Source organism: Myxocyprinus asiaticus, chromosome 29 (assembly GCF_019703515.2).
Source record: "Myxocyprinus asiaticus isolate MX2 ecotype Aquarium Trade chromosome 29, UBuf_Myxa_2, whole genome shotgun sequence".
In the NCBI taxonomy this organism is placed as follows: domain Eukaryota; kingdom Metazoa; phylum Chordata; class Actinopteri; order Cypriniformes; family Catostomidae; genus Myxocyprinus; species Myxocyprinus asiaticus.
This window is the reverse complement of record NC_059372.1, coordinates 7546447-7574320: the sequence shown is the minus strand read 5'-3', so window position 1 is coordinate 7574320 and position 27874 is coordinate 7546447. Positions and strand designations below refer to the sequence as shown.

At 37.6% G+C, this 27874-nt stretch overlaps 1 protein-coding gene across 1 annotated transcript; it reads right to left on the bottom strand.

Moving 5' to 3' along the window:
• Window positions 1-1121: 1121 nt before the first annotated feature.
• Window positions 1122-26377, bottom strand: LOC127420557 (sterol carrier protein 2-like). Its single transcript, XM_051662931.1, has 5 exons — window positions 26220-26377; window positions 21532-21631; window positions 18552-18681; window positions 17400-17479; window positions 1122-3867 (listed from the first exon to the last, which is right to left on the bottom strand). The coding sequence occupies exons 1-5, from the start codon at window positions 26240-26242 to the stop codon at window positions 3772-3774; spliced, it is 429 nt and encodes a 142-aa protein (XP_051518891.1). The 5' UTR covers window positions 26243-26377; the 3' UTR covers window positions 1122-3771.
• Window positions 26378-27874: the final 1497 nt, after the last annotated feature.

Sequence of the window (27874 nt, the reverse complement as noted above, 5' to 3'; positions counted from 1 at the left end):
AATAGTCTTTACATTAATATAATTACATATATAACATATTAATCATTACAATTTATTTTAGTCTAATTTTATTGTTGAATACTTCAAGCCAAAGGGGGAAAAAAAAATTTCATTTTTTTTTTTTTTATTAGATAATATACAATATTGCACATAATGTATCATATGTTAATACTAAACACTTATTTTAATTCATCAATGCAATTTTTGCAAACTGGAGACAAAGGCGTAGATTTGGCTTGAACATTGGGGGGTTGCAGCGTGAAGCATTTACATATTTCCATTGAACATGGTATAAATAATGGTGGGGGGGTTGTACTTGCTTGTTTTGATAATTGGGGGAAGTTACCTCCTCCCATCCCTCCTGGAATCTACACCCCTGGCTGGAGACAGTAAATAACAGAATCTCTGCAAGCTGGTGTTAATGCCGTAAATGAGTCCTACTTGTCGCTTTAATCTCTACTCCGACATCTCTTATAAAACAGCAATTTTATCATAGTAAACTCCACACATAGTTCACCTCAAAAGGACTGTTTAGAGTAAAACATGTTGAAGATCAATTCAATAAGTGGTGAGCTGTTTCCTCACAAAAGCAGTTTATTCAGCATGCGGATGCATCTCCTCCATAGACATCCATTAAAAAAGAAATGGCCACCTGTCTCCTCGCCAGTGTACCACTACGTTATGTGTGTTAATACTAACCTTGAAGGCTCCATTTTAGAGTGTTACCACACCAAATTTCAATAAAGCATTAAAAAGTACAACACTAGAGCATAAATGAACAATAAAGTACAGTGGAGATTTGGAATTGTTGTTGTGCAATACAGCTAGTTTGTTATGTGCTCTCAGAAATAGTGTCTTTACGGACAGCCATTGTGGGTTTTGAACCTACAACCATTCTGTTAAAAGATCTTTAACCACAGCACACTGAACACATTTAATCTAACCCATTTGCATTACTACACTCATGAAGTGTCTGAAAAAGAGAGCAAAAGAGAGTGATATTTAAACACCAGACTAAAGAGCTTACCTTATCTTATCTGAACTTCTGACCGCCATCCATTATTGCTTTGTAAAGGAGAAATTGAGAAAGGCATTTAAAAAAGAGAGACTTGCCATTTTGATGAGAAAGATTATGTTTATTTAGTACAAAATAACTTTAGAATCTGGTGGGCAGAATTCAAGAATGAGACGGGAAACACTTAGAAATCACAGACATATACTTCCAGTTCAAACTGTCCCATAAAGACATATCCTTTCACTGACTTGTTTTTATTAAAGTGTACTGTAAAGATGCCAAAATCAAACAGAAGATCTGGAATAACTAAAGGAATTCATTGCTGTTTAACATTTTAACAAACCCTTGTACCATGCTGTATATTTGTGTCGATAGATGAGGATTCATTCAGACACTCACAAACATGCCCTGTAGGCACTTTAACATCCTTAACTTCCAATATACTACTGCTGAGCAATCACACACCGTTTTAAACACACCACAGGAAGGCATTTCGAAAACTCTGAATACACAGATACAAATTAAACCGTTATGGGTGGCCAGTTATATGCAAACTTTACAAATAGATCTCATTAAGAGCAGTATTAATTTCATAGCACATCTTCTGTGTACCTCTATCATGCTGTTCTTATTCGTAATTATAAGAATAGTTCACTCAAAAATGAAAATTCTGTCATTTTTTACTCACCCGCATGTAGTTCCAAACCCATATGCTGTTATTTTTCTGTGGAACAAAAAATGAACAAAAACACAGTCTATATGACTCATGCACCCCTAAGTCTTCTGAAGCTATACGATAGCTTTAAGAGAGGAACAGACCCAAACTTAAGTCATTATTCACTGATAATCTCTCCCTCCCTTTTGGAGCTTGGCAGATGTGGTCACTACTGTTGTTGTAAGGAAAAGAGCTTTCTCCTTTTGTGTTCCACAGGGAAAAAAAACAAAAACAGCATTTGGGTTTGGAACAACAAGAGTGCAAGTAAATAATGACCAAATTTTATTTCTAGGTAAACTGTTCCTTTAACTTGTTAGAGAGAGCTGAACACTACAGCACAGAAACACACATTTGTTTCTGATCCTGTGCAGCTACAGTTGTGGGCAAATATATTGGCACCCTTGGTAAATATGAGCAAAGAAGGCTGTGAAAAAAATCTGCATTGTTTAACCTTTTGATCTTTCATTAAAAAAATAAAAATAATAAATCACAAAAATATAGCCTTCAATTGAAATAAAACAATTGAAACAGGGGAAATATCTCATTATTAAATAAATATTTTTCTCCAAAACGCATTGGCCATAATTACTGGCACCCTTTTATTCAATACTTTTTGCAACCTTCCTTTGCCAAGATACCAGCACTGAGTCTTCTCTTATAATGCCTAATGAGGTTGAAAAACACCTGGCAAGGGATCTGAGACCATTCCTCCGAACAGAATCTCTACAGATCCTTCAAATTCAGAGGTTCATGTTGGAGGACTCTCCTCTTCAGTTCACCCCACAAATTTTCTGTGGGGTTCAGGTCAGGGGACTGGGATGGCCATGGCAGAAACTTGATTTTGTGGTCAGTGAACCATTTTGTTAGTTTTGGATCACTGTCCTGCTGGAAGTTCCAACCAGGGCCCATTGTAAGCTTTCTGGCAGAGGCAGCCAGGTTTTGATTTTTTATCTGTTGGTATTTGATAGAGTCCATGATGCCATGTATCCGAACAAGATGTCCAGGACCTCTGGTAGAAAAACAGCCCCACAACATTAAAGATCCAGCAACACATTTAACCATGGGCATTGGGTACTACTTCATCTCTGTGTGCACCAAACCCATCTCTGGTGTTTGCTGCCAAAAAGCTCTTTTTTTGTTTCATCTGACCACAGAACCCGGTCCCTTTCAAGTTCCAGTAGAGTCTGGCAAACTGAAGACGCTTGAGTTTGTTGTTGGATGAGAGCAGAGGCTTTTTTTTCTTGAAACCCTCCCAAACAACTTATGGTGACGTAGGTGATATCTGATATATTTTTGAGACTTTCTGACCCCAAGACCGAACTAATTTCTGCAATTTTCCAGCTGTGATCCTTGTAGATTCTTTGGACACTTGGACCATCCTCCTCACTGTGCGTGGAGACAATATAGACATACGTCCTTTTCCAGGCCAATTCTTAAGATCTCCAGTTGATTGGAACTTGTTAATTATTGCCTTGATGGTGGAAATGGGCATTTTCAATGCTTTGGCTATTTTCTTATAGCCATTTCCCATTTTGTGAAGCTCAACAACCTTTTACTGCACATCAGAACTTTATTCTTTAGTCTAACCCACTGTGATTGATGATTAAGGGAATTTGGCCTGTGTGTTACCTCATATTTATACCCCTGTGAAACAGGAAGTCATGGCTGAACAATTTCATGTTCATAGTCACCCAGGTGCACTTAAAAATTTAAAATATGAATGGGAATATACTTCAGATATATTTTACTCATAAGAATTTCTAGGGGTGCCAATAATTGTGGTCAATGTGTTTTGGAGAAAAATATTTAATAATGAGATATTTCCCCTCTTTCAATTGTTTTACTTCAATTAAAGGTTAGATTTTTGTGAATTATTTTAATGAAAGATCAAAAAGAGAAACAATGCAGATTTTTTTTTTTCACAGCCTTCTTTGCTCATATTTACCAAGGGTGCCAATATTTTTGGCCACCACTGAACACTAATAGAGTGGAGTCTACAGGAGGAGCTCTTCAAAACTCCGCCCACAGAAGGTGGAGCCTCTCACAACTTGGCTTTGCCAGGCTGTAGCTGCAGGTTTTGAAGTTTCATGGCCATGCCCATGTTTCCAGTGATCTTCAGTTTGCCCTGAAAGAACGCCTGCGAGAAAAAAAAGAGAGAAAGTGTGTCATTTCACCCCAAAATCATAAGAATTTTTTTTTTTTAATCTATTTTATTTTGAGACTATTTTTTGGACCATTAAGATTTTATGAATTGAGACAACTGCCTAACAGTAAAAATTACTATAATACAATGGATTTTAATTCAAATCTGCATATCTACAACAATTACTACCATGATATATAAATACTAGGTAAGCACTGATTAATCGGCTGCCAATATTTATCAACTAATTATTGACCAAATTAAAACCATCGGCACATCGTTTATATGCATGAAAACGCTGATGTGAAAAAAACGATGGTTTATTTATAATTCATCAGTAACACACTTTGTTAAAACTCTGTGAATTCAAATACACAATCCAGAAATTGTAATAGCCACAACATGTAGAAAGGCTGGCACTTCTAAGAACACATTTAATTGTATTCTTTCTCGTTCTCATGTTAATGTGGAAAAAAATGCTATAAATGGACGTGACGGTTGTGAAAGCGGCACTTACCTATAGGCTACAGAAGGGAAACCTTTCAAAATGCTTTAGAACCAGCAGACTTTGACTTCATATGATATCCATCTGCCCCATTGAGCAATAATTATGTGCAATACACAGCTTAGTCTATTTATATTTATCCAACATATTCTACCTCTCCTGTCATTACATTCCCTTGCTTCTGTATATAACAGATTTGTATATAAACACTTTATTTTCTATTAACTTATTTTTATTCTTTTATTATTATTATTATTATTATCATCATCTCTGTCTTGTTGCTGTATTGTTTGTGCACTGGAAGCTTCTATCACCAAGACAAATTCCTTGTATGTGTAAGCATACTTGGCAATAAAGCTGATTCTGATTCTGACTCTGATCAATGCTGCATGATTGATTAAGATTGAAATCGCAATATGGCCTTGTGCGGTTACCAGTGTTGGGTACGAGTCCACCTTAGTCGGTTCCGAGTCAAGTTCGAGTCTTTAAACAATCGAGCTTGAGTCCAAAATGGGCCGAGTCGGACTCAAGACCGAGTCAATAACAGGCCGAGTCTGAGTTCGAGTCGAGTCCGAATGAATCTGTTCATGAATCTGAATTAAAATTGTAACCGTAAACTTCAGCATCAATAACTTAAGCTTATTTTAAACTTCACAACTAAGATTTTATATATATATATATATATATATATATATAAATGTAAAAAACACCTCTGTTGCCTTTCATATTTATATTTTTTTAATGATATAAAAAAAGTTTCCTACTGAACAAACTTCAAAGTGATTTCAGAATGAAAGCATATGCTTCAGGTGTACGAAGACAAAACTGTCCTTCAGCACAATTCTTATTAGCGTTCTGTTGACATTTTAATTTATTTGTTGCTTTTTCTCCTCCACACAAACACAGACTAAAGAAAGTGAAAGCTGCGTTAGTCATTACAACCAGGGTTATTATTGTTTCGAATTTTAATTTTGTTTTTATTTCTACTTCATTTTCAATTTGCCCTTTCAAGTTTAGTTTAGTTTTATCTAAAATGATCCCTATCTAAAGAAATAACAGTCTACACTGATATTTCTTACTGAGTCTCCATCTGCCGACTGGTTTGGGAAAATACATACAAATGATTCAACACAGTAGTAATTAGCACTCGTCGAAAAGTTATATCTCACAATTTGACTGCAAATGCTACATCCAAAAACACTGGAAAAAGCCCACTGATAATATTAGGGCCATTTAACACGGACATGACAGTACTGTCTATTTAATCCGCGGAACACGGCACAATTCCGGGCAGTTCAGCGTGCTGCTCGTGCACATAAAACCCTGTTGCATCCGTGTGCATCTCGCAGCAGCTGACGCCAAATATAATACATTTTTTTATATTTGCTTGAGCGGCAGATAACCCTAACCTTAACCCTAACCCAACCTAACCTAACCCTAACCGTGTTGGTCTGCAGTCATTATTAAATCTTTAAATACCAACCAAAGTAAACTTCACAGAGCTCTTATAAAACTGTACATTCTTTGGTTTCTCCGCATCTTCCGCAGATTTCAGTTCTTCCCGACATATGATATTGACATCTAGCTTTTGACACTTAGGACAACTGAGGGACTCATACACAACTATTACAAAAGATGTAAACATTCATTGATACTCAAGAAGGCAACACAAGTACCAAGAACAAAGGGGATGCAAACTTTTGAACAGGATGATTTGTGTAGAGTAAATGTTGTGTTATGTAGCTTCTGAAGGGCAGACTACATAAAAAATATGATCTTTTATTTCTTATATTTTGTACAAATTCTGAAAGGGATTTGAAAACTTATAAAACAAAAGGGACATGCAAAATTCTGCACTTAACTTTATATATAGAATATGAAATATGAAAAATATGAAAGTGTATTTTTTATTTTGCTTTTCAAGATTTAACCACATTTTAGCTTTTTTTTTTTTTTTTATGTACAAATTCCATGTAGCCTATGCTATCCATATAATATCATATTGCATGTGTAATTACGAAATGCCATGTCAGGTACACATTTTATGCACGTGCGTATGTGTGTGTGGGTGTGTTTGCTAACACGGTGAAGCAAACTCTGGCTGCAAACTCAGGGGGTGCTACAGCTGCGTGCAGACAGAGATGTATTCATTTATTTCTGTTTCATTATTTTTGTTTGTTTGTTTATTTTTCATTGCATAACAAATGCCATGGACTCCATGCCATGGAGCCCGAAAGGCTCGAGTCCGAGTAAATATGCATCCGAGTCCGTGACAACTCCAAGTCCATTCAAATTGGACTCATGACTCGGACTCAATTCCGAACTCGAGTACCCCAACTCTAGCAGTTACAAAACCTTAAAAGGCCGCGTTTTAAAATACAGGCTGTATTCAGTGCTGTGTGAGCATGCGGCGCCCTCTAGCGGTCTGGACGGCATTATCTATTAAACCAGTATAAAACAGAATTTAAAAAAGGGGTTTTGTTCCTTTGGCTAAACTTTTTATTGTTCCATGATCTGGTTAACATTTCCATGGAAGTGCCCAACATATGCATAATATACATTTGTAACGTTCTATCATATACAGTTATGTTGTTTTGAACAGAAAAAGTGCACAAATGTTTCAGAAGTTATTTTTTTTATTTTTTTTTCATATCAATCATGTTATCATTAGTTTTCCTTTTTTTCATTATATCTTTTACTTAACTTTCATTGTGGCTCTTTTTTTAAATTTTGGCCTGTGTTCAACAGATCCAATTCATGTTCAGTGGAAATTATTTACTGTTATAACAGTAAAAAAGCTTTTGTACCTCTTTGCACAATATTAAAGCATACTTCCTAAGTAAATCAGTGATATGATCGTCATCTTGTTTTTGTTAAATCTATATCGGCAACAAATAAATAAATAAAAAAATAAAAACATAAATAATAATAATAATAATATACGGTGCATCCCTAATAAGCACTTCACAATTTAAATAATATTGCATTATTTATTTTTTTACATTAAAAGTAATGAGAATTAGATTTTTTATTTATTTATTTTTTATTTTTTTGCATTACAGCAATGAAAAATATGGGATTAAATGTGCTTGGGTGATTCTCATGAAACTTATCAAGAAAATAAGAAATTATATTTAACACATGGCTGGGTCTAGGGAGGGCACTGCCCCCCTTGATTGTCCTTGTGACCAAGGCATTTTTTAGACAAGTTATGTGAGAATATCCTGCTTAATTTTTTTTTTACTAATACTGTAGTATCACAATGCCTGAATCACAAAGGCTTCATTTTATTTAGGCAAAATGTAACTTCTTATTTCTGTCTGTTTACTTTGGGGTGAAATATGACCAGGACATGTTCTTGCCAAGTTTCATGAGATTCTAACGTATCATCAACATTCATTCTCAAGGTTAAACACACCACAATCAATAATACTGTCAAGGTGCAACGTGACTTGACAATAAACAGATGAACTTGGGAGCCTTTTTACTTGCGTTTATTGTAAAGGCATTTTCATGGTCAAACATACTCTGAACTGCTCTCTAGCCACATAGAAAGAAACTTTGTGATGTTAAAAAAATGCAAACTTCAGCTGCAATCGTGATGCGCAGGGTACAACGAGTGCACTGCTCTTTTCCCGGAGGACAGAAATTAGTCACGCTGAAGCAATTTGAGTGAGAGTGCCTTGCTGAAGAACTTTGTAAGCTACAAGCACTGCACAACCTGTACACCTTCAACGAGCCATGGTTACAGGAATCTAAAAGAGAGTCACGAGTGAACCCTGTTAATGACTTCTCATTTCAGTTTGTTCCCCAACAGCACTGGTGCAATTACACAATTGCTAAATGAGTTAAGATCGAACTGTGACTCAGTTAGAGCCAAGTATAGAGAGAGTCCACACTGATGATGAGTGCTCCTAAATGGTGCAGAGTGAGGAAACATATTCCTAAGGTTTTTGCGAAACACATATGGCTCTTTGACGACAGGGTTGGGTCTCAAAAGTGTAACTTTTCCAGCTAATTTTTTTTTCTTTTCTTTTTTAACTAATTTTGTAAAATAAAAAAAAATTAATAGCTCTAATAACTTCTGGAAGGTGAAGTGTTGTTGAAAAAATTCACACTCTCGCTAGTTTAATTTGTCTACTAACAATGTCCAACAGTGTATGTTCATGCATCACTGCAGATTTGTGTCTTTTTTTTTATTTTTCCTGACAGTCTTGAAAATTCACAACAGTGTCATTTCTACCACATCTCAAATGGCGCTGATGGAAATGACATTTGTTAAGTTGTTTTTTTTTTTTTTTATAAAATGGCTTAATCCTTTGTCTTGCTAAGGCTAATATCATGCATGTATCCTAAATACACACAATTAAATAATATCTACATAATTTTTGCATAATTATGCAAAATAACAGCTAGAAATGACGACCAATAAAAATATTCTGCTTTGATATTTACATTGAATTTTCAGTTTTCTTCAAACATCACTTGTCCCATATATTATCTTAAGTGTGTTCTCACACTGCACAAAAACTGTGGGATATGTGTAATCATTTTTAGGAATGACCCAATACACATTTTTTAGAACGAGTATGAATACCGAGAGTTCCTCTTCGATACTCGCCGATCCTGATACCTGTTTTGTTTTTCTGAATTCCATCAAAAGTTTATTTCCATTTTATCATCAAAATGTCTAAATAAATTAACTTTATTCAAATAAAAAAAAAAAAAAGTAATTTTCAGCATAATATTGTATCATTTTTATCAAATGAAGTGCTTTTATACAGAACCTCACAGCACAATCCAAAATACAACACTGGAGTTATTTTTGTCAAATAAAGTGCTACAAAACAGAGCATCACAGATGTGCGATATTGCTTAAATATTATACAATTACTGTTGATTTATTATTATTAGTAGTAGAAGTAGTAGCAGTGGTACTACAGTGAATATTACATAACTATACAGTAGTAATATATTTCTGTCGTACTTTTTTCCATTTAAATTGAGCTTTTATTTTGGCAGAAGCTTTTATTTTGGAGTGAAGACCTTTCCGTTTCTGTGTGTTTTTGACACCCTGCACACAAACTAGGATGAATCAGCCTCCGAAGGGGAGAACAATCATAATAGGCATGCTGTAAAATCGCTATCCCCCAAACAGTTGCCACAAATTTGGAAGCACACAAAGCCCAAGCCATTACATAAAGAAACATTAAGATTTTTCTTTGCTGGATTTAATGGAGTAAACACATTTGTTAATTAGAAGGGGGTGTCCACAAATATTTGGCCATATAGTGTATGTAGTCTGTATGTGCCTCTCACTACAAAGTGAATCAGTGCTCTGCACGCTGCCATCTGCTATAAACACAGCAGGCAATGTGAAAAATAGTGTTTTCCATGTATTAGCCAAGGAGCTCTAAAAGGTATGAGCAGCCAGTGTCAGCACAACACCGGCTCCAAACATATACACTTTGAAGCGTGCAGCACATGCAAACTATATATTTATCTTATGTAATTGCAGCCTTTGCGGTTTAATAATCACACTAGGAGATAACGTGATTTTAATTTGTGTGCTGAATGTTTACAGAATGACATTTGTACGTCAGATGGTATCAGTTTTTGGTATCGGAGCATTTTTACAAGCACGAGTACAAGTATGTGAGAGTGGTATCGGACCCGATTCAGATACAAATATTCATCATTTGCACACAATAAATATGAAAAAGGTTTAAGTTTATTTCACTCTTTGTTTAGATAATCATAGTTTTAAACATGTAATCATTTGTATTTTCATAATGGATTTTCATAGTTTAATACTGAAAGTCTGGGTCAGGGACATGACTAAAACAGTAAAATGTATACATAAAAGACATTTGAAAAGGACCAAAAATTAAAGATTAAGGCCTGGTAAGAAAGTTTCCAAGTCAGATTTAATGTGACCTTCATATAACAAAAAGTTGGCTTGTTTTAGTAAAAATAAACCCCTGGGACATGAAATTGCTAAAAGCTGAAGCACCCAATCTACAACTGCAGAACAAACTTTGTTTCTCAAAACGGTGCATCAGTTTTAGAAGAGGAGAGCGAGTAAGGAGTGAGCTCTTTTGTCAAGGGGAAGAAATTGTTCACAGAGAATAACTCAATGTGGGTTTGAGACAATGCAGGAAGGGAAGATTGGAGCTCTACAAATCTGAATTTCTGAATGCTCAACCTTGGTGTTCTTCCTTAGAAGAGTGAAGTCCCTGAATTATAAAATGTCCTCATGTTTCTTTCATTCAATTGCAAATCACAGATGGTACTGTAAATTTAACATGCGTAAGATCTGCACTCTTGCTGTGTAATTAAATGACAATAGCGCCTTGAATTCACCCCCACACGCACATGTATACAGCGGTCTTTTTGTGCGTCACAAATAAATCTGTAACCATGAGATTTGTGTACTGGCAGAAAGAACAGCTATTAAACCACGTACACAGCTTGGAAAGAATAACACAAACGCTGCCTGAAAAAAGCCATGATAATCAAGTTCATATGGGATGAGGTGGTAAATCCAAACAGGAAAATTAAGAATAATCAGCCAGAATCATAACCATCATAACTAGTGGTCGACCGATATGGGTTTTTTTAATGGCTGATGCCGATGCCGATTTATTAACAGGGTGGCCGGTAGGCCGATACAATGCCGATTTATCACACAGTTTAATATAGTAAATAACAAACATAAAATTACTAATATATATATACACTATATTGCCAAAAGTATTCGCTCACCCATCCAAATAATTGAATTCAGGTGTTCCAATCACTTCCATGGCCCCAGGTGTATAAAATGAAGCACCTAGGCATGCAGACTGCTTCTACAAACATTTGTGAAAGAATGGGCCGCTCTCAGGAGCTCAGTGAATTCCAGCGTGGTACTGTGATAGGATGCCACCTGTGCAACAAGTCCAGTCGTGAAATTTCCTCACTACTAAATATTCCACAGTCAACTGTCAGTGCTATTATAACAAGTGGAAGCGATTGGGAATGACAGCAACTCAGCCACGAAGTGGTAGGCCACGTAAAATGACAGAGCGGGGTCAGCGAATGCTGAGGCGCATAGTGCGCAGAGGTCGCCAACTTTCTGCAGAGTCAATCGCTACAGACCTCCAAAGTTCATGTGGCCTTCAGATTAGCTCAAGAACAGTGCGTAGAGAGCTTCATGGAATGGGTTTCCATGGCCGAGCAGCTGCATCCGTCGGATGCAGTGGTGTAAAGCACGCCGCCACTGGACTCTAGAGCAGTGGAGACGCATTCTCTGGAGTGACGAATCACGCTTCTCCATCTGGCAATCTGATGGATGAGTCTGGGTTTGGCGGTTGCCAGGAGAACGGTACTTGTCTGACTGCATTGTGCCAACTGTGAAGTTTGGTGGAGGAGGGATTATGGTGTGGGGTTGTTTTTCAGGATCTGGGCTTGGCCCCTTAATTCCAGTGAAAGGAACTCTGAATGCTTCAGCATACCAAGAGATTTGGGACAATTCCATGCTCCCAACTTTGTGGGAACAGTTTGGGGATGGCCCCTTCCTGTTCCAACATGACTGCGCACCAGTGCACAAAGCAAGGTCCATAAAGACATGGATGAGCGAGTTTGGTGTGGAAGAACTTGACTGGCCTGCACAGAGTCCTGACCTCAACCCGATAGAGCACCTTTGGGATGAATTAGAGTGAAGACTGCGAGCCAGGCCTTCTCGTCCAACATCAGTGTCTGACCTCACAAATGCACTTCTGGAAGAATGGTCAAAAATTCCCATAAACACACTCCTAAACCTTGTGGAAAGCCTTCCCAGAAGAGTTGAAGCTGTTATAGCTTCAAAGGGTGGGTCGACGTCATATTAAACCCTATGGATTAAGAATGGGATATCACTTAAGTTCAAAATAATATTGTATTGTAAATGGAAGATAGCAGTTTCTTCTGATTTCTGTTTAGTCATCAAATGTTTGTAATTTTTTTGCACATGAAGAAATTGTTAATATATTATGAAGAAGGAAATAACAGTACACACAGCAGTCCAGCAACCATGGATGGCATGTGCGCATTAGCAATCGCATTTACTCAAAAAATACAGAATCAAACCAACTGTACATACAGTGCATAGTGAATAAGTCATTTACTTATAGCACACGTGAAGCACTTTTACCTTGGGCTGCATCCGAATACGTAGGCAGCTGACTTGCTACCTAGCTGCCTAATCAGTTAATGGCTTAACTGACAGCTGTTTTGAATGAAAGGAACTCTTAAGGAAACTGGTCTCCGAACAGTTTGAAAAGCATCTTATTTTCATCGTACCTCCGCATACAGCCTCTGGAGGCAGCATTTTACAGTTTTTTTCGGATGCAGCCTTGAAGTTGCACTCACGCGCTCGTGCGCATCCAGCGCGAGCCTTAATCTCCTGACAGTTTAAGCGGCCTGGATTGCCTGCTTGGAGTAACACGGAGTGACCATCATGATTTGTGAATCAGAGGAACTTTTTATCCTGATCCTGAAGTTTTTTATTCTGGCTGATGATACACACGCTTCAGAGGAAGATATTAGATGAGCGCCCGACGGGAAGAAAATATTGGATTTTCGTGAGGTTCGTGAATGACATCTGTTTAAATGAGATATCTGCATATTTGCAAATGGTATATAATACAAGTTTTATTGATATTTACCTTTTATCATTAGAAAAGTTACAGGGAACTATTGAGGAGAGACTGTTAGAATACGTGCTTTAGAGGAAGATATATGAGCTATCCACAGGATGCTGGATCTGCTGAAGTTGTGTGAGGTTGGTTTATTACATCCGTTTAAACAAGATATGCGCATATTTGCAGACAGTATATGATATTAATTTTATTGATATTTGCCATTTTATCATTAGACAAGACAGTTAAAAATCACAGGGAACTGTTGAGGAGAGAGAAGGAGAATGAAACAGGCGAACACTTTAACATTATAAACTCAAACGCGTCTGCCGTGGCTCTGATATACAGTATGTTTAAATGACACTGTGTTGCACACTGGTCTACTATTGTAGTAACACGATGGCATGTAACAAGAAAACGAACCGTGACTGGTTGTTTACATGTCTCAGTCGCTTCACATGCAAGTAGGCGATTCTCGGCACCCTCAGGAAACAAATCGGCCAAACGGGAAAATTTATCGGTCGATGCCGATAATTAAAAAAGTCAGAATATCGGCCGATTTATTGGCCTCTGTGAAATATCGGTCGACCACTAATCATAACCACACAAACTAAGGACTACAAATACTTTATTCTTTTTATCAAATGAAGTGCTTTTATACAGAACCTCACAGCACAATCCAAAATACAACATTGGAGTTATTTTTGTCAAATAAAGTGCTGCATAACAGAGCATCACAGATGTGAGATATTGTTTAAATACACAGTGCATTCAGACCCCTTCATTTTTTCACATTTTGTTATGTTGCAGCCTTATGCTAAAATGCTTTAAATAAAAAAAAATGTACACAACAATCTACACTCCATACCCCATAATGATGCAAAAACAAGCAAAAAACATATTTTTGATAACTTTGCAAATTTATTAAAAAGAAAAAAACTGAAATATCACACTGACATAAGCATTCAGACCATTAACTCAGTACTTAGTTGAAGCACATTTGGCAGCGATTAAAGCCTCAAGTCTTTTGGGGTATGATGCGACAAGCTTTGCACATCTGGATTCTGGGATTTTCTGCCATTGTTCTCTGCAGATCCTCTCAAGCTCTGTCAGGTTGGATGGGGACTGTCGGTTGACAGCAATTTTCAGGTCTCTCCAGAGATGTTCGATTGGTTCCAACTACGGGCTCTGGCTGGGCCACTCAAGGACATTCACAGAGTTGTCCCTAAGCCACTCTTGTGTTGTCTTGGCTGTGTGCTTAGGGTCATTGCCCTGTTAGGAGGTGAATCTTCAGCCCAGTCTGAGGTCCTGAGTGCTCTGGACCAGGTTTTCATTAAGCATATCTCTGTATTTTGCTGTGTTCAGCTTTCCTTCAACCCTGACCAGTCCCCCAGTCACTGCCTCTGAAAAACACCCTACAGCATGATGCTACCACAACCATGCTTCACCGTTGGGATATTATTGTGCAGGTGATGAGCAGTGCCTGGTTTCCTCCAGACATGATGCTTGGAATTGAGGCCAAGCAGTTCAATCTTCATTTCATCAGACCAGAGAATCTTGTTTCTCACAGTCTGAGAGTCCTTTAGGTGCTTTTTTATGTGTCTTGCACTGAGGAGAGGCTTCCGTCGGGCCACTCTGCCATAAAGCCCAGATCGGTGGAGGGTCCTTCTGCAAGTTTCTCCCATCTCCACACATGATCTCTGGAGCTCAACCAGAGTGACCATCGGGTTCTTGGTCCAAGGCCCTTCTCCTCTGATTGCACAGTTTGGCCGGGCGGCCAGCTCTAGGAAGAGTCCTGGTTGTTCCAAACTTCTTCCATTTAAGGATTATGGAGGCTACTGATCTCTTGGGAACCTTCAATGCAGCCAAAATTTTTTTGTAGCCTTCCCCAGATCTGTGCCTTGACACAATCCTGTCTCTGAGCTCTGCAGGAAGTTCCTTTGACCTCATGGCTTGGTTTTTGCTCTGATATGCATTTTCAGCTGTGAGACCTTATATAGACAGGTGTGTGCCTTTCCAAATCATGTCCAATCAATTGAATTTGCAACATGTGGACTCCAATCAAAGTGTAGAAACATCTCAAAGATGATCCATAGAAATGGGATGCATCTGAGCTAAAAAAAAGTGTCATAGCAAAGGGTCTGAATACTTATGTCAATGTGATATTTCAGTTTTTTGCAGTTATCACAAATCTTTTTTTTTATTTTATTTTATTTTTTATTATGGGGTAATAAATAAAATAATTTAAAGCATTTTATCATAAGGCTGCAACAACAAAATGTGAAAAAATTCAAAAGAGTCTGAATACTTTCTGAATGCACTGTTATACAATTACTACTGATTTATTATTATTATTATTAGTGGTGGTAGTAGTACTATTATAGTGAATATTTCATAATACTACACTAGTGATATATTTCTGTCATTCTTTTTTCATTTAAATTGAGATTTTATTTTGAAGCGTTTCTGTGTTGTTATGATGATCAATCTGGAAAAGCTGGTTACTACGTGACTCAAAGTGATTACACGGTAAAAGGCTGCTATTTAATTAAATAAATATGTAGTCTGTATGTGCCTCATGCTACAAAGTGAATTTGCGGTCTGTTCACGGTCATCTGCTGCAAACAGAGCGTGAGACGCTAATTATGTTGTTTTCTGTGTATGAAACAAGAAGGAGCTTTAAAAGGTATGTGCAGCCAGCGTAGGAACAACACTGTCTCCATACAATCACAAGCGCTCACATTTGAAGCACACAGTGAAACAAGATATTCAATAAGAAAACATTTTTAAGGCAGGACATAAGGTTCCTATTTATATATATCAGGAATTGACTGGATCGCAAAACGTGGCCGTTTCAGAGTGTTACATGTTTAATTATCATTAATGCAAATATGCAAAATATACTTTCTTTTTTCGTATCATTTGATTTTGGGGTGAAATATGACGTCAATTCGAATATAACATTACAGTACAATATTACATTTCATGAAAGTATCCAAACTTTGGACCATTTTCTTAATAGGTATTTTTGTCCATAAACATCCTTAAAACAAGTTAAATTTCCATGTTTTATTATTGACTTGTTTTTAGAGAATCTCTTTCTTACACCATTTGCCCATAGTTTTGTCTTGTTTCAAGCATAAATCTAACAAATTGTAATGAGGTTTATGCTTTAACCCTTTAAGCTCTGAAGGTATTTTTAAAGATTTCCTGTTTCAGTGGCATACCCAAAATTAAAGCCTTATAACTCGACAAAAAAAAAACAAGGAGGGTCAAGTGTTTGGTATCATTGTAAAGAAAACCTTTCAAATTTTTAATGATATAGATTATGATACATTCTGAAACTCTCAGCCTAAGAAACTGCTGAAAATAAAATAAAAAAAGAGCCAAAAATTATTATTTTACAGAATATTAATTATTATATATCTCTGTGTGTAAATAAGGTGGCTCCGAATTGGTTTATTATGTTGATACGACAAAGCAATCAAAAGTTATAGCATTACAAAAATAATTTATTCTAGTGTACAAAACATAATTGTACATAAGAACTAATTACACATGCAAACACAACAATGACTAAAGGTTTGCATAGCATGCAGACATGATTTTAGTAATGAGATTTTACAGAATGAGTGCCTTTTGACTCAATGAGTCTGCATCATTGAGTTTGTATTATTTACTTGGCGCCATCTCCTGGTGGCCATATGTAACATTGTACTTCGTGTGGATTATCTAATGATGTGGACTCGTTTGAAAGAGAATCACACCCTCCAAGTAATGTTATGTGTATTTTATGTTCCTTTTATTTTTTGTCAAGTTAAGCGAAAACGCAGCATATAAGCAACACCAACATAATTGTCAAAGACATATACTTAGCTATTACTTGCTATATTTTTGTCTGTGAGTAAAACAAATAGTTCTACTCTTTGAGAGCTTTCCAACAACATGTGACACATGGCTATATGATGAGTTTGATGTTTTTACTGATTGCAATAATATGTACAATCCAATTTCTTTTAATAAATTATCAAAACGGAGCACTTCTGATTGTCTGCTAATTTAAAACAGTTGTTCAGTTTTGGTCATAATGCATGCATGCTTTAGAAAGTAGATTACCTATTTTGTGTTGGTCAAGACTGTAGTTGTTCATATTTTGACAACTATTTTTTGGTTTTTCATCCCAGTTTAAATTTTGCCAATGTGGTAAGGAACATTAATATTGTTTTAAGGATGTTTAGATATTGTTTCTGCAAAACATAATACGGATCAAGAAAGTCATATTTTTGCAGTGTAGTGTATGCAACTGAAAAGTAGGACAGGCGGCTCATTTTATGGATGTTTAATGGTTCTTCAGTACTCACAGTCTGTGGATTCATCTTTCCTGTCATGAGATCCAGCAGGTCAGAGTCGGCCATGGCAATGGTGCAGTCGGCTTTCTTTCCTGGGAAAGACAAAGGAGAATGTTAATCGGGAGGAAATGAACAAGAATAAAAAAGTTAAAGCTTATAGCTTATGGCACAGTGCAACTAAGCGTTGCATTCTCAACATTGCCACAAGGGGTGCTATAGCGGACATTAGTGTGAACTGTCCAGTTCTACAGTGAGTTTTCTCTTTCAAGTCAACCACTGTCATGGCGGAGCAACAGTCTGAAAAGAATATTGCTGAGCAAATAAGTTAAAGTCAATATACCTGAATAATAACATCCAGTTTAATGGCACAGACTTTTGAGTGTAACTCTATCGCCCCCTTGAGTACTGAGGTTTGTTACCACCACGGTAATGCAAGAACGAACGTTAAGCAGGTTCAGTTTGCGAGTTTATTTATTACTTGAGTTCATTTAAGAGGGTTATCACCATTTTTGACCAATGAATTTCCATGACTTTTCCATAACATTTGTGATGACTGGATACAGATTTGTAAAAATTATTTTGATTCATCACAGACTGTGCTTTTCTAATGATCATTTAAACCAGTCTGTGAACCGTTTTAACTAATTTGTTGAAAAAAAAAACTGACTCGAAAGAACGATTCAAAGACAAATCGGACATCACAACGAGAAGGTTTTATTCAACACAAAAGCATCATCTAGCTCATGAAATATTTTAGAGCAGAGGAAAAAACTAGAACTATTGACTATAGAAATGTCCATGTCCATGAGATTTTATTAATTTCCATGATTGTTTCTGGCCTGGATGACACTTTTTTTAAAATTCCCTTATATTTACAGGTTTTCCATGACTTTGGGAAACCTGACTTAAGTCAGTTTTTATGCTAGTCTGAAGAGAGAGTGTGTGTGTGTGTGTGTGTGTGGTCAGAGCGAGTGTTGTTCTGTTTTTGGGATAAAACTTTTTCTTTAACCTCTGACCCCAACAAACAATCTTTACAGCAGTTTTCCTGTAAAATAACTGCACCTTAGACAGTTCAACGTCTAAGGCGTTTACAAGCAGTGAAATGCTGGCTATGCACAGAAAAATACAGTGTTTATTTTCTGCTACTGTTTCTAACAAACTCACCGCTATCATTGTCAACAGAGCCTTTTCCATGCTTCACATCAACAATCCAGGTCGCTTCCTTCCCACCTGGCCCATCCTTCACCTTGAAGGCAAACACGCCTCCGATCTTCTTCACAAACTGCTCTCCGTCCTACACAAACACATCACAGGACATCGGTTGCAAACCCGCAGTAAACTGAACTGTGGCTAGTTTAAAAAGAAATGCTAATTCTGAATAAATAGCTAACAGAAATTATCTTTATGATTATATACACTCATTGGCCACTTTATTAGGTACACCTGTACATCTACTTATTTATGTGATTATCTAATCAGCCAATCATATGGCAGCAGTATAATGTACAAAATCATGCAGATACAGGTCAGGAGCTTCAGTTAATGTTCACATTAACCATCAGAATGGGGAAAAAATGTGATCACAGTGATTTGGAGCGTGGCATGATTGTTGGTGCCAGATGGGTTGGTTTAAGTATTTCTGCAACAGCTGATCTCCTGGGATTTTCATGCACAACAATCCCTAGAGTTTACTCAGAATGGTGCCAAAAACAAAAACAGCCAGTGAGGGACAGTGCTGTGGACGAAAACGCCTTGTTGATGTGTGAGGTCAATGGAGAATGGCCAGACTGGTTTGTGCTGACTGAAAGGCTCCAGTAACTCAAATAATCACTCTGTACAATTGTAGAGATCAGAATAGCATCTTAGTCGACCTTACAACTTGTCGAACCTTGAGGCGGATGGGCTACAGCAGCAGTAGACCCCTCCGGGTACCACTACTGTCAGCTTATAACAGGAAACTGAGGCTGCCTCAGTTTTCTGTACTTGGCTGATAGAAGTGGAACCCAATGTGGTCTTCTGCTGTTGTAGCCCATCCGCCTCACAGTTGTTCGACAAGATGAACCGTTTCATTTGTTCGTCCACAGCACTGCACTTGCTGGATGATTTTCGAACCATTCTCTATACACTCTAGAGACTGCGTGAAAATCCCAGGAGATCAGCAGTTACAGAAATACTTGTCTAAATCACTGAGATCACATTTTTTGCCCATTCTGATGGTTGATGTGAAAATTAACTGAAGCTCCTGACCCGTATCTGAATGATTTTATACATTATACTACTGCCACATGATCATCTGATTAGATAATCGCATTAATAAGTAGATGTGCAGGTGTAACTAATAAAGTGGCCAGTGAGTGTATATATATATTAGATACAGTATTCATTTTTAATCATTTCTGGTCACTTATAAATAAAATATATAAATAAAACTAAAACATTTTTAAAGTGTTGAGATAATTAATGAAACCCCAAACTTTTTTCTCTAATAAAGAGGGAAAAAACACGTCTCCATCCTATTTGTGACGCTTGCTTGCTTATTACACAAACCGAACAATCATAAACAGCTGAATAAGAGTGGCAAAACATGCCGTTTTAACGTAAACCACATCTAGCCTGTGAGAGATCCGCTATTAAATTTCCCTCAAAAAGTACATATTGCGTTACAAAGTTTAAAGGATCAGATGAATCATTTTTTCCCCAGAGTACTTTTGGTTGTATAACAGGCCTTTTTGAGCTGTTATTTTGTGGCTAACGGTAAGTGATAGAAATAGCAGCGTCTTGCCTGTGTGAGAGCTAAATGGGGTGACTCTCAAAAGGGTCCAACTGTCAAGGCTGAAAGATAAGAAAAACTCTATGACTCGCATCTTGCAACGGGACCTAACAAACCCATATGGGCAAACCCACTGAAAATGGCCGCATGCTTCAGGTCAAACAGAGCGCAACAGTCTGGTTCCAGAAATAAAACTACCATTTATTTTATTCCATAGGGGAATTGATTGTTAACAATAACTTCGAAAAACCTTTAAAGACAGATGTACCATGAGCTCTGAGGTTGTTAATTGATGGTATATGCTTCCATTGAAGCCATCAGTCTACGTTATTTCATCTTCATTTGTTAAAAATCATGTTTTATAGTGGAATTTCTGGTGAATACTTACACTGCTCAGAAAATCATGGCCAACAAAGCGTGCCAAAAGAGCTGTGCAGCGACCACCCACTTCCATGACGCACTTTAAATGACGCAACCGAATCAGGATTCCTACAAAACTCAAACTACTTATTATTGATTTGTGTGTGTGTATGTATATATATATATATATATATATATACATACAGTACTGTGCAAAAGTTTTAGGCACTTGTGAAAAATGTTGCATAGTGAGGATGTCTTCAAAAATAATGCCATAAAACATTTTCATTTATCACTTAATGTCATACAAAGTCCAGTAAACATAAAAAAATCTAAATCAATATTTGGTGTGGCCACCTTTGCCTTCAAAACAGCACCAATTCTCCTAGGTCACCTGGACACAGTTTTTCTTGGTTGTTGGGAGATAGGATGTTCCAAGCTTCTTGGAGAATTCACCACAGTTCTTCTATCTATTTAGGCTGTCTCAATTGCTTCTGTCTCTTCATGTAATCTCAGACTGACTCTGTGTTCAGTGGGGGGCTCTGTGGGGGCCACGCTATTTGGCATGCCCAATTCCCAATGCGCTCTAAGTCCTCGTCGTGGCGTAGTGACTCACCTAAACTCACACTATAGTGACCACGAGGAGGTTAACCCAATGTGACTCTACCCACCCTAGTAACCGGGCCAATTGGTTGCTTGGGAAGCCTGACTGGAGTCACTCAGTACGCCCTGGATTCGAACTTGCGACTCCAGGTGTGGTAGTCAGCGTCTTTACTTGCTGAGCTACCCAGGCCCCACCATAGTTTGAATAAAATCCTATCAACACAAGCCAGCAGGGAAAAGCCTGAAACCTGACAGTGGATCATTGCTTACATAATTAAATCTGGGTAATAATACAAATTCAGATCCATCTGGCATCTCAGTGTTGCCGCGAGCAGAGACTCTGAAGTGTTAAGAGGCTTTATCCCCACTGAATGAATTCACATTAATTAACCTGAGATGTGATTCTCGTACCTCTTGCAGCTTCTTATTGATCTCCTGGAAGACAGCGTGAGCTTTGAAGCCCTCTAGTCCTGAAGCAGCACTGGTCAACACTGCCTGGATCCTCGGAAAGCTGGGAATAAAAGATATATACATAAAATGAATGACACATTTGCAAAAAACGTATCCACGTAACATGGTTTAATAAAAGAACAATGTGATCAGAGGCTGTCAAGCTCCATAAAATATTTGTATTGCCTGTAACATCGTGCTAACAAGGCAGATCTATGCCAGTGGTAGTGCACATCTCATTTGGCACACAGGTTCAATCCAGTGTTTCATATCTTGTTGATGATCCCTCTCTCTACAATGTAAAAATGATTTTTGTTATCATAACTTAAAATGTAGCATTAGAATAACTGCCCTGGATTATTGTTGTTGAGATAACTCAATTATCCAAGTTTTTGTTGGCTGAACTTGTGATAAGTTTTCGAACTTAAAAAAAAAATATTCAGCTAAAATAAAATATATAAGTCAAGAGAACTACGCACTTCACGTTCACATACTCTGATTCCCATATTTGCAGTGGCATGAACAAATTATGCAAATTGCAATATTAATGTGTGACGAGGAGGAGGGCCTGGCCGGGCCGTGAGGGTGCACGGCCGGCGCTGAGTCAGCTGATCAGCAGGAGAGCGAGATAAATGGGAGCTGGAGACGCCAGTTTGAGAGAGATAGAGAGACGCACAAGGCCGCTGTCTGTGTCTGTGTCTTATGTTTTATGTTGTTTTAAGTTGAGTTTGGCATTAAAGTTTACGTTGACTGTTCAGCTGGTTCCCGCCTCCTCCTTGCCCACCTTTACCCTGTTACATTGGTGTTGAAACCCGGGAAGGAGGAGGGATGTGCTTTCGCGGAGTCCTCGCCGCTGCCGTCCGACAGAGGAGCAGCTGTGGCCATCTGCCTGGGGACGGAGGGGTTGCTGCCGGCCGGCGAGAGTCGGAGGAACCGCTGCCGTCTGCCAAGAAGGGGAGGAGCCGTTCCGTCCACCAGGGGTCAGAGGACTCGCTGCCGTCCACCAGGGGAGGAGTGCGCTGTCAACCACCAGAGGGCGGAGGAGTGGTTGAGGACCAGGTGACAGCGTGTCTGGGGACCGGCGGGCAAGTTTTTCTCTCTCTCCTCTCTCTCTCTCTCAGTGTGTCTCCCACTCGCACTTTCCCTCTCCCCTCTCCCTTGTCTCGTCTCTCCCCCAGATTCCCAGGAGGTGGGGTGGACCACCGGCTGGCGGAATGGCCGGAGGGCAGCATCTCCCCTCCAGAGATGGGGGGGGGGGGGGGGGAGTAGCTCAGTCCGGATGGTGCCCCAGCCTGAATCGGGAGGGAGAGGAGTATGACGAGGAGGAGGGCGTGGCCAGGCCGTGAGGGTGCACGGCCGGCGCTGAGTCAGCTGATCAGGGACAGTGAGATAAAGGGGAGCCAGAGACGCCAGTTCAAGAGAGTAAGAGAGATGCACGCAGCTGCTGTGTGTGTGTGTCTTATGTTTTATGTTGTTTTAAGTTGAGTTTGGCATTAAAATTTACGTTGACTGTTCAACCGGTTCCCGCCTCCTTCTTGCCCACCTTTACCACGTTACATACTGTCTTATTATTTTTTTTTTTACTCTTTGCTGCTATATTTATGATGTTTGTTGATGTTTGTTGTCACTTTCAGTCATTTGTCATTTAACAATAATTCAAAGCTCATCTTTTTACTCAATCATGTGTTTAATGTTTGTCACCATCATTGGGAATGGCATGTAAAGTGTTGAGTCCCACATGTGTCTGCTTGATAACCTTAACAATGAACATGCTAAAGGCATCAGATGTTGGTCTCTTATCAATTGCTGGCCATTTGCCACACAATGGTACTTTAATTATCACAGATAATGAGGTAGTCAAAATTATATGAATAATACCCTGCCATATTTTCAAACAAGAACCCTACATTTCCGGCACAGCCATGTAGATGTCATTTCCAGCAAATGACGTCACAGAGTTTAACTGCATTTGGTGCTGATCTGTGAATAGTACTATAAAAATAAGCATGTTTGAATAGCACATGTGGTACATTTACCAGTAAAGGCAACCCAATGATTGTCCTGTAATTTAACTGGTTGTATGTGTGAAAGGGGATCATGTAAAATAAGTTGAACTTCTGTACTGAGTTTGAACTAAATTAGAATGAAATTGATTGAACTTAGAAAGTGAGGTTTATTTAAAAATATACTATGTTCATTCAACAAGTTATTACATTTAAGTCAACTGTATGTTCTGTTTAAACAACTTTCCATCTCAAGCTGACAAAATGTTACATTTTTAAGTTAGCACGGTAACTTACTTTAAAGTTGAAACGACAAGATTTTTTTTTTTTTAGTGTACAATACTATCATATCTTTTTCAGCTTGTCCTAAAAGACTATTGGGGCCTTTTTAAAGTGCGGGACAAATATAAGACAGGAAGACATCCGAAACACAAAGACCTCAGATGAATTTCACACACACACGTGAAGTTACTCAGAGGCCTTCCACAAAAACACCGAGCTGCTGCGATTAACCACCAAACCAAACACTCCTATAAATGTGCAGAAGAGTACACAACAACTCAGTTATAAGACATAAACATGTTACACAACCGCTTTTTTTACCATATGAAGAACAATAGAACGTTTTCTCAAGGACAAACAGAGAAATTCCAAATGAAAATTGGTGGTGGGTTTTATAGAGCTCTCCAGAAGAAATTAACATCTGTTCTAGTGTCGTCATGGTAGCAACATTTCAGTAGTCGGTACCGATGCCAGGTTCTCGATACCAATTTCGATACCACAGAAAAAATGTGCTAATATGATAATGTGCTCTTGAACACACCCGTTAAGCCTAAAGTTACATTTCAATATAAATAATAATAGAAAAGAAATGCATGTTACCTTCAAGTGTTTCTAGCACTTGTTTGTTTTTAAGTAGGGCCCTACGGAAATCTGTTTTATTTTTTCACCAAATCCTTTTTTCCTTATTTTTTTTATTATTTTTCCAGAATTCCAGCATGTTTTAAATTTAATTTAATTTCATTATATAAATGGTGTCTAATCAAAAAATGTTCCTTAAACTTTTAATAAACTTTTAACAAATAAAAAATAGAAAAATTATTATCAACATACGATTGGATTTTTAACAAACTTTTATTCAGTACAAAAGCACTCTTGCTTGTGATATATTGCTTAATTTGTTATTATTATTACAATCATTATTCATTAATCATTATTTACTATTATTATTTCTACAGTGAGGTTTACATTTGACTATACAGTTATAATATATTTCTGTTAAAATGTCTTCAATTTCAGGCGTTTATCTTTTATTTTGACGAGTATTTTTGACGGCTTCGCTACACTGCTCAGTGTGATCATTAAAACGCAAATGCTGTGATTTTAATTATATAAATTATATCAAAATAACGCTTCAGAGTGGATTAGTGCTCTGCTCTGTCATCTCATACAACGTGAATGATTCTCATAGTCTGTGGAGTTTCCAGTGTATGAGCGGACTTCTTCACACATTTATTTAAAGCTCATTCAGCTCAACAGACTAAGATTGCAGCATTTCGCGGTTTATTAATCACACTAGGACATATTACGATTTGAATTGGATTAGTTGCGGAGTAACGGAGCACACTCTCAAATAAGCGTGTGAGCATTTGAAAGCAGTCGTGTCAGCCAGACAGTGTGCGGGTACCGAATTAAGTCAGTGATTGGTACTACCGGTACTGTAGAATCACTGGTATCATTACATCTTTTTTATTTTAGTATCGACTTGGTACCGAAGCACCGGTACTTTTGACAACACTAATCTGTTCTTTGGCAAGAGAAGCATTAGGCCAATTTTGACAACCAAAACTGACATATATCAATCACATTCACAATCAAACACATCCTGTAAGTACAATACATGTAGAGAGATATGTTTAAAGAGACATGACTTCGGCTTTAAAAAAGGAATAGTTCAATCTTGTTATTTCAACTTTAAAAAAAAGTACGTTTCCGTGCTAACTTTAAAATTTTAAGTTTTGTCAACTTGAAATGGAAAGTTGTTTTTACGGCGCATACCGTTGACTGTATATAACTTGTTGAATAAACATTGTATCATTTTAAGTAAACCTCACTTTCTTCGTTTATCCTTGGTAGAAGTTCAACCAGATAATGTTATTGACAACGTTTTGACTACCTCGTCATCTGTGATTAATTACACTATTCCTTTAAGCACAAAAAATAGATGCTTTTGATTCACTGTGGTTTAGGCTTGATAATGACCCTATGGTGGTACCATGGTACAGTGATGGTGCTTTGCTATGTACACCACAGTACTGAATTTTTTTAAATCACACAATCATACAATTGCACATTTAGTGTATTTTGGGTGCTGACTTAAAATAGGACACTAATTTGTGCCTTAATAAACTAGGTAGCCTTTCAACCCACTGCCATTATTCAGACTGATCCAAATGTTTTAGATCAGAGAATAATCAACATTAATCATGCAATCAAAGAAAAACAAGCACATGTAAATGACCTACATATGCACTCGTGTGTGTATTCAACTCGTCAATTCATTCAACTCTTCAGAACCATCAAACGCACAGTGTGATTATAAGCACATGAATCGTGTTGTGCAGGTCTGATCATCGTCATTCTCACCTTGACACCGCTGTGACTCGCATTGTTCTTCTATATCAACAGTAGACAGACAGTGAAGTGAACTCTCATCAGAGGCCGCTGACACTCAAACAATCGGCGATTGTTACCAAAGGTACTCTAGCGAGTCAGTCCACTGTCGGGCATCTTTGGAACGCTCGCGGGAGGCTATTTCCAGTCATGCAAGTGCAGCTCCTATCTACTTGAATGGGGGAACACAGAAATCTTAAAAACGGTTGGTCAAGATTACGATCAAAGAACATATTTCAAATCAGCAATAAAATTTGACAATACTGGAATCATAAATTGTGATACTTAATCTCATAGTACGCTAATACAAAAACGCAATTTTCCCGGCTAATGGAATTATAATTATAGCTAATGCGCATGCGCATTGTAGAGTTGCTTGACAGGTGATGTCTGTGTATAAAAAGTGATTGGCTCTTTTAACATTAAGGCGGGACTTCCTTTCTACATCCGTTAAGCGCTCAGAGCTCCTTGGTTGAGCGTTCCAATTTCTCCCATTCATTTTAATAGAAGTGGCCCGTCTCTGCTGAATTATCTCTGTTGTTACACATTGAATCAGGACGCTACTTCCGGGTTCTGTGGCCATCAGGCAGAATAATCGAATACCGACTGCAATCCGAATGAAAGTTTTCATTCAACTAAAATATGCAAAGAGCCTGTTAAGATAATTAAAGGTGCACTCAGTCATTTCTTAAAAAGTTTTTACTCCTAATTAAATTAATTGTAATTTTGAAACGTGTATAAAATCATGAGCACTCACATGAGATTAGGACACCAGTCATATCAGTAACCTTATAAAAGCGGTTTTATCCTACATGGAGCGGGTCCCCTCATTGGGGCTGCCATGTTAGAATCACATGACCAGCTGAATACTACTCGCTTAATTTCAGTGAACGCCCTGTTGTTGGACCCTCTACTCATGAATTAAGTTAATTATGGCTGATTGAGAAAAGTAAATTTATATAATGCCGTTGGTAACTGAAAACTATTGCGTTTGAATGATGTTGCATCCACACCACTAGGTGTCAGTGTAAGTCCCAGACTACAAATTAAAAAAAAAATACTGATTGCACCTTTAAAGAGGAAATAAATAATAAAGAAAAACAAAGAATATTTTATAACTTGCACAATAGTGTGTGTGTGTGTGTGTGTATATATATATATATATATATACTATAGACAGTGTTAGAACCATAACACTGATTATTAGCATTTTTGTAAAATGTTTAACATTAAGACAATGGTTTCATTAAAGTTTACAGCCTTGGGACGATTTAAAGTAGTGTTACAAGTGTTTCACAAACATCAGACCATCATAAAATAAAATATATTAAGACATACAGAAAGTCCAGCAGTATAAATCTGAGTTGAAATGGTAAACAAATAAAATAGTACATGAAAATAAAGAAATAATAATAATAATATTAATTACATTGGTTGGATATATTTTGGCAAAAACGTAAAAGAGTATGCCCTCAAAGCCTGTGAAAAAAAAAAAAAAAAAAATGACCCCTGTTTCCAGATTGTATCCTTCCTAAACATTAAACTGTTTTAGGAAACAGATTTTCATAGTCATTGATAGTCAAACATCTCTTTTCCAGATCAGCACTCTGCTGCCATCTGATGGGAAA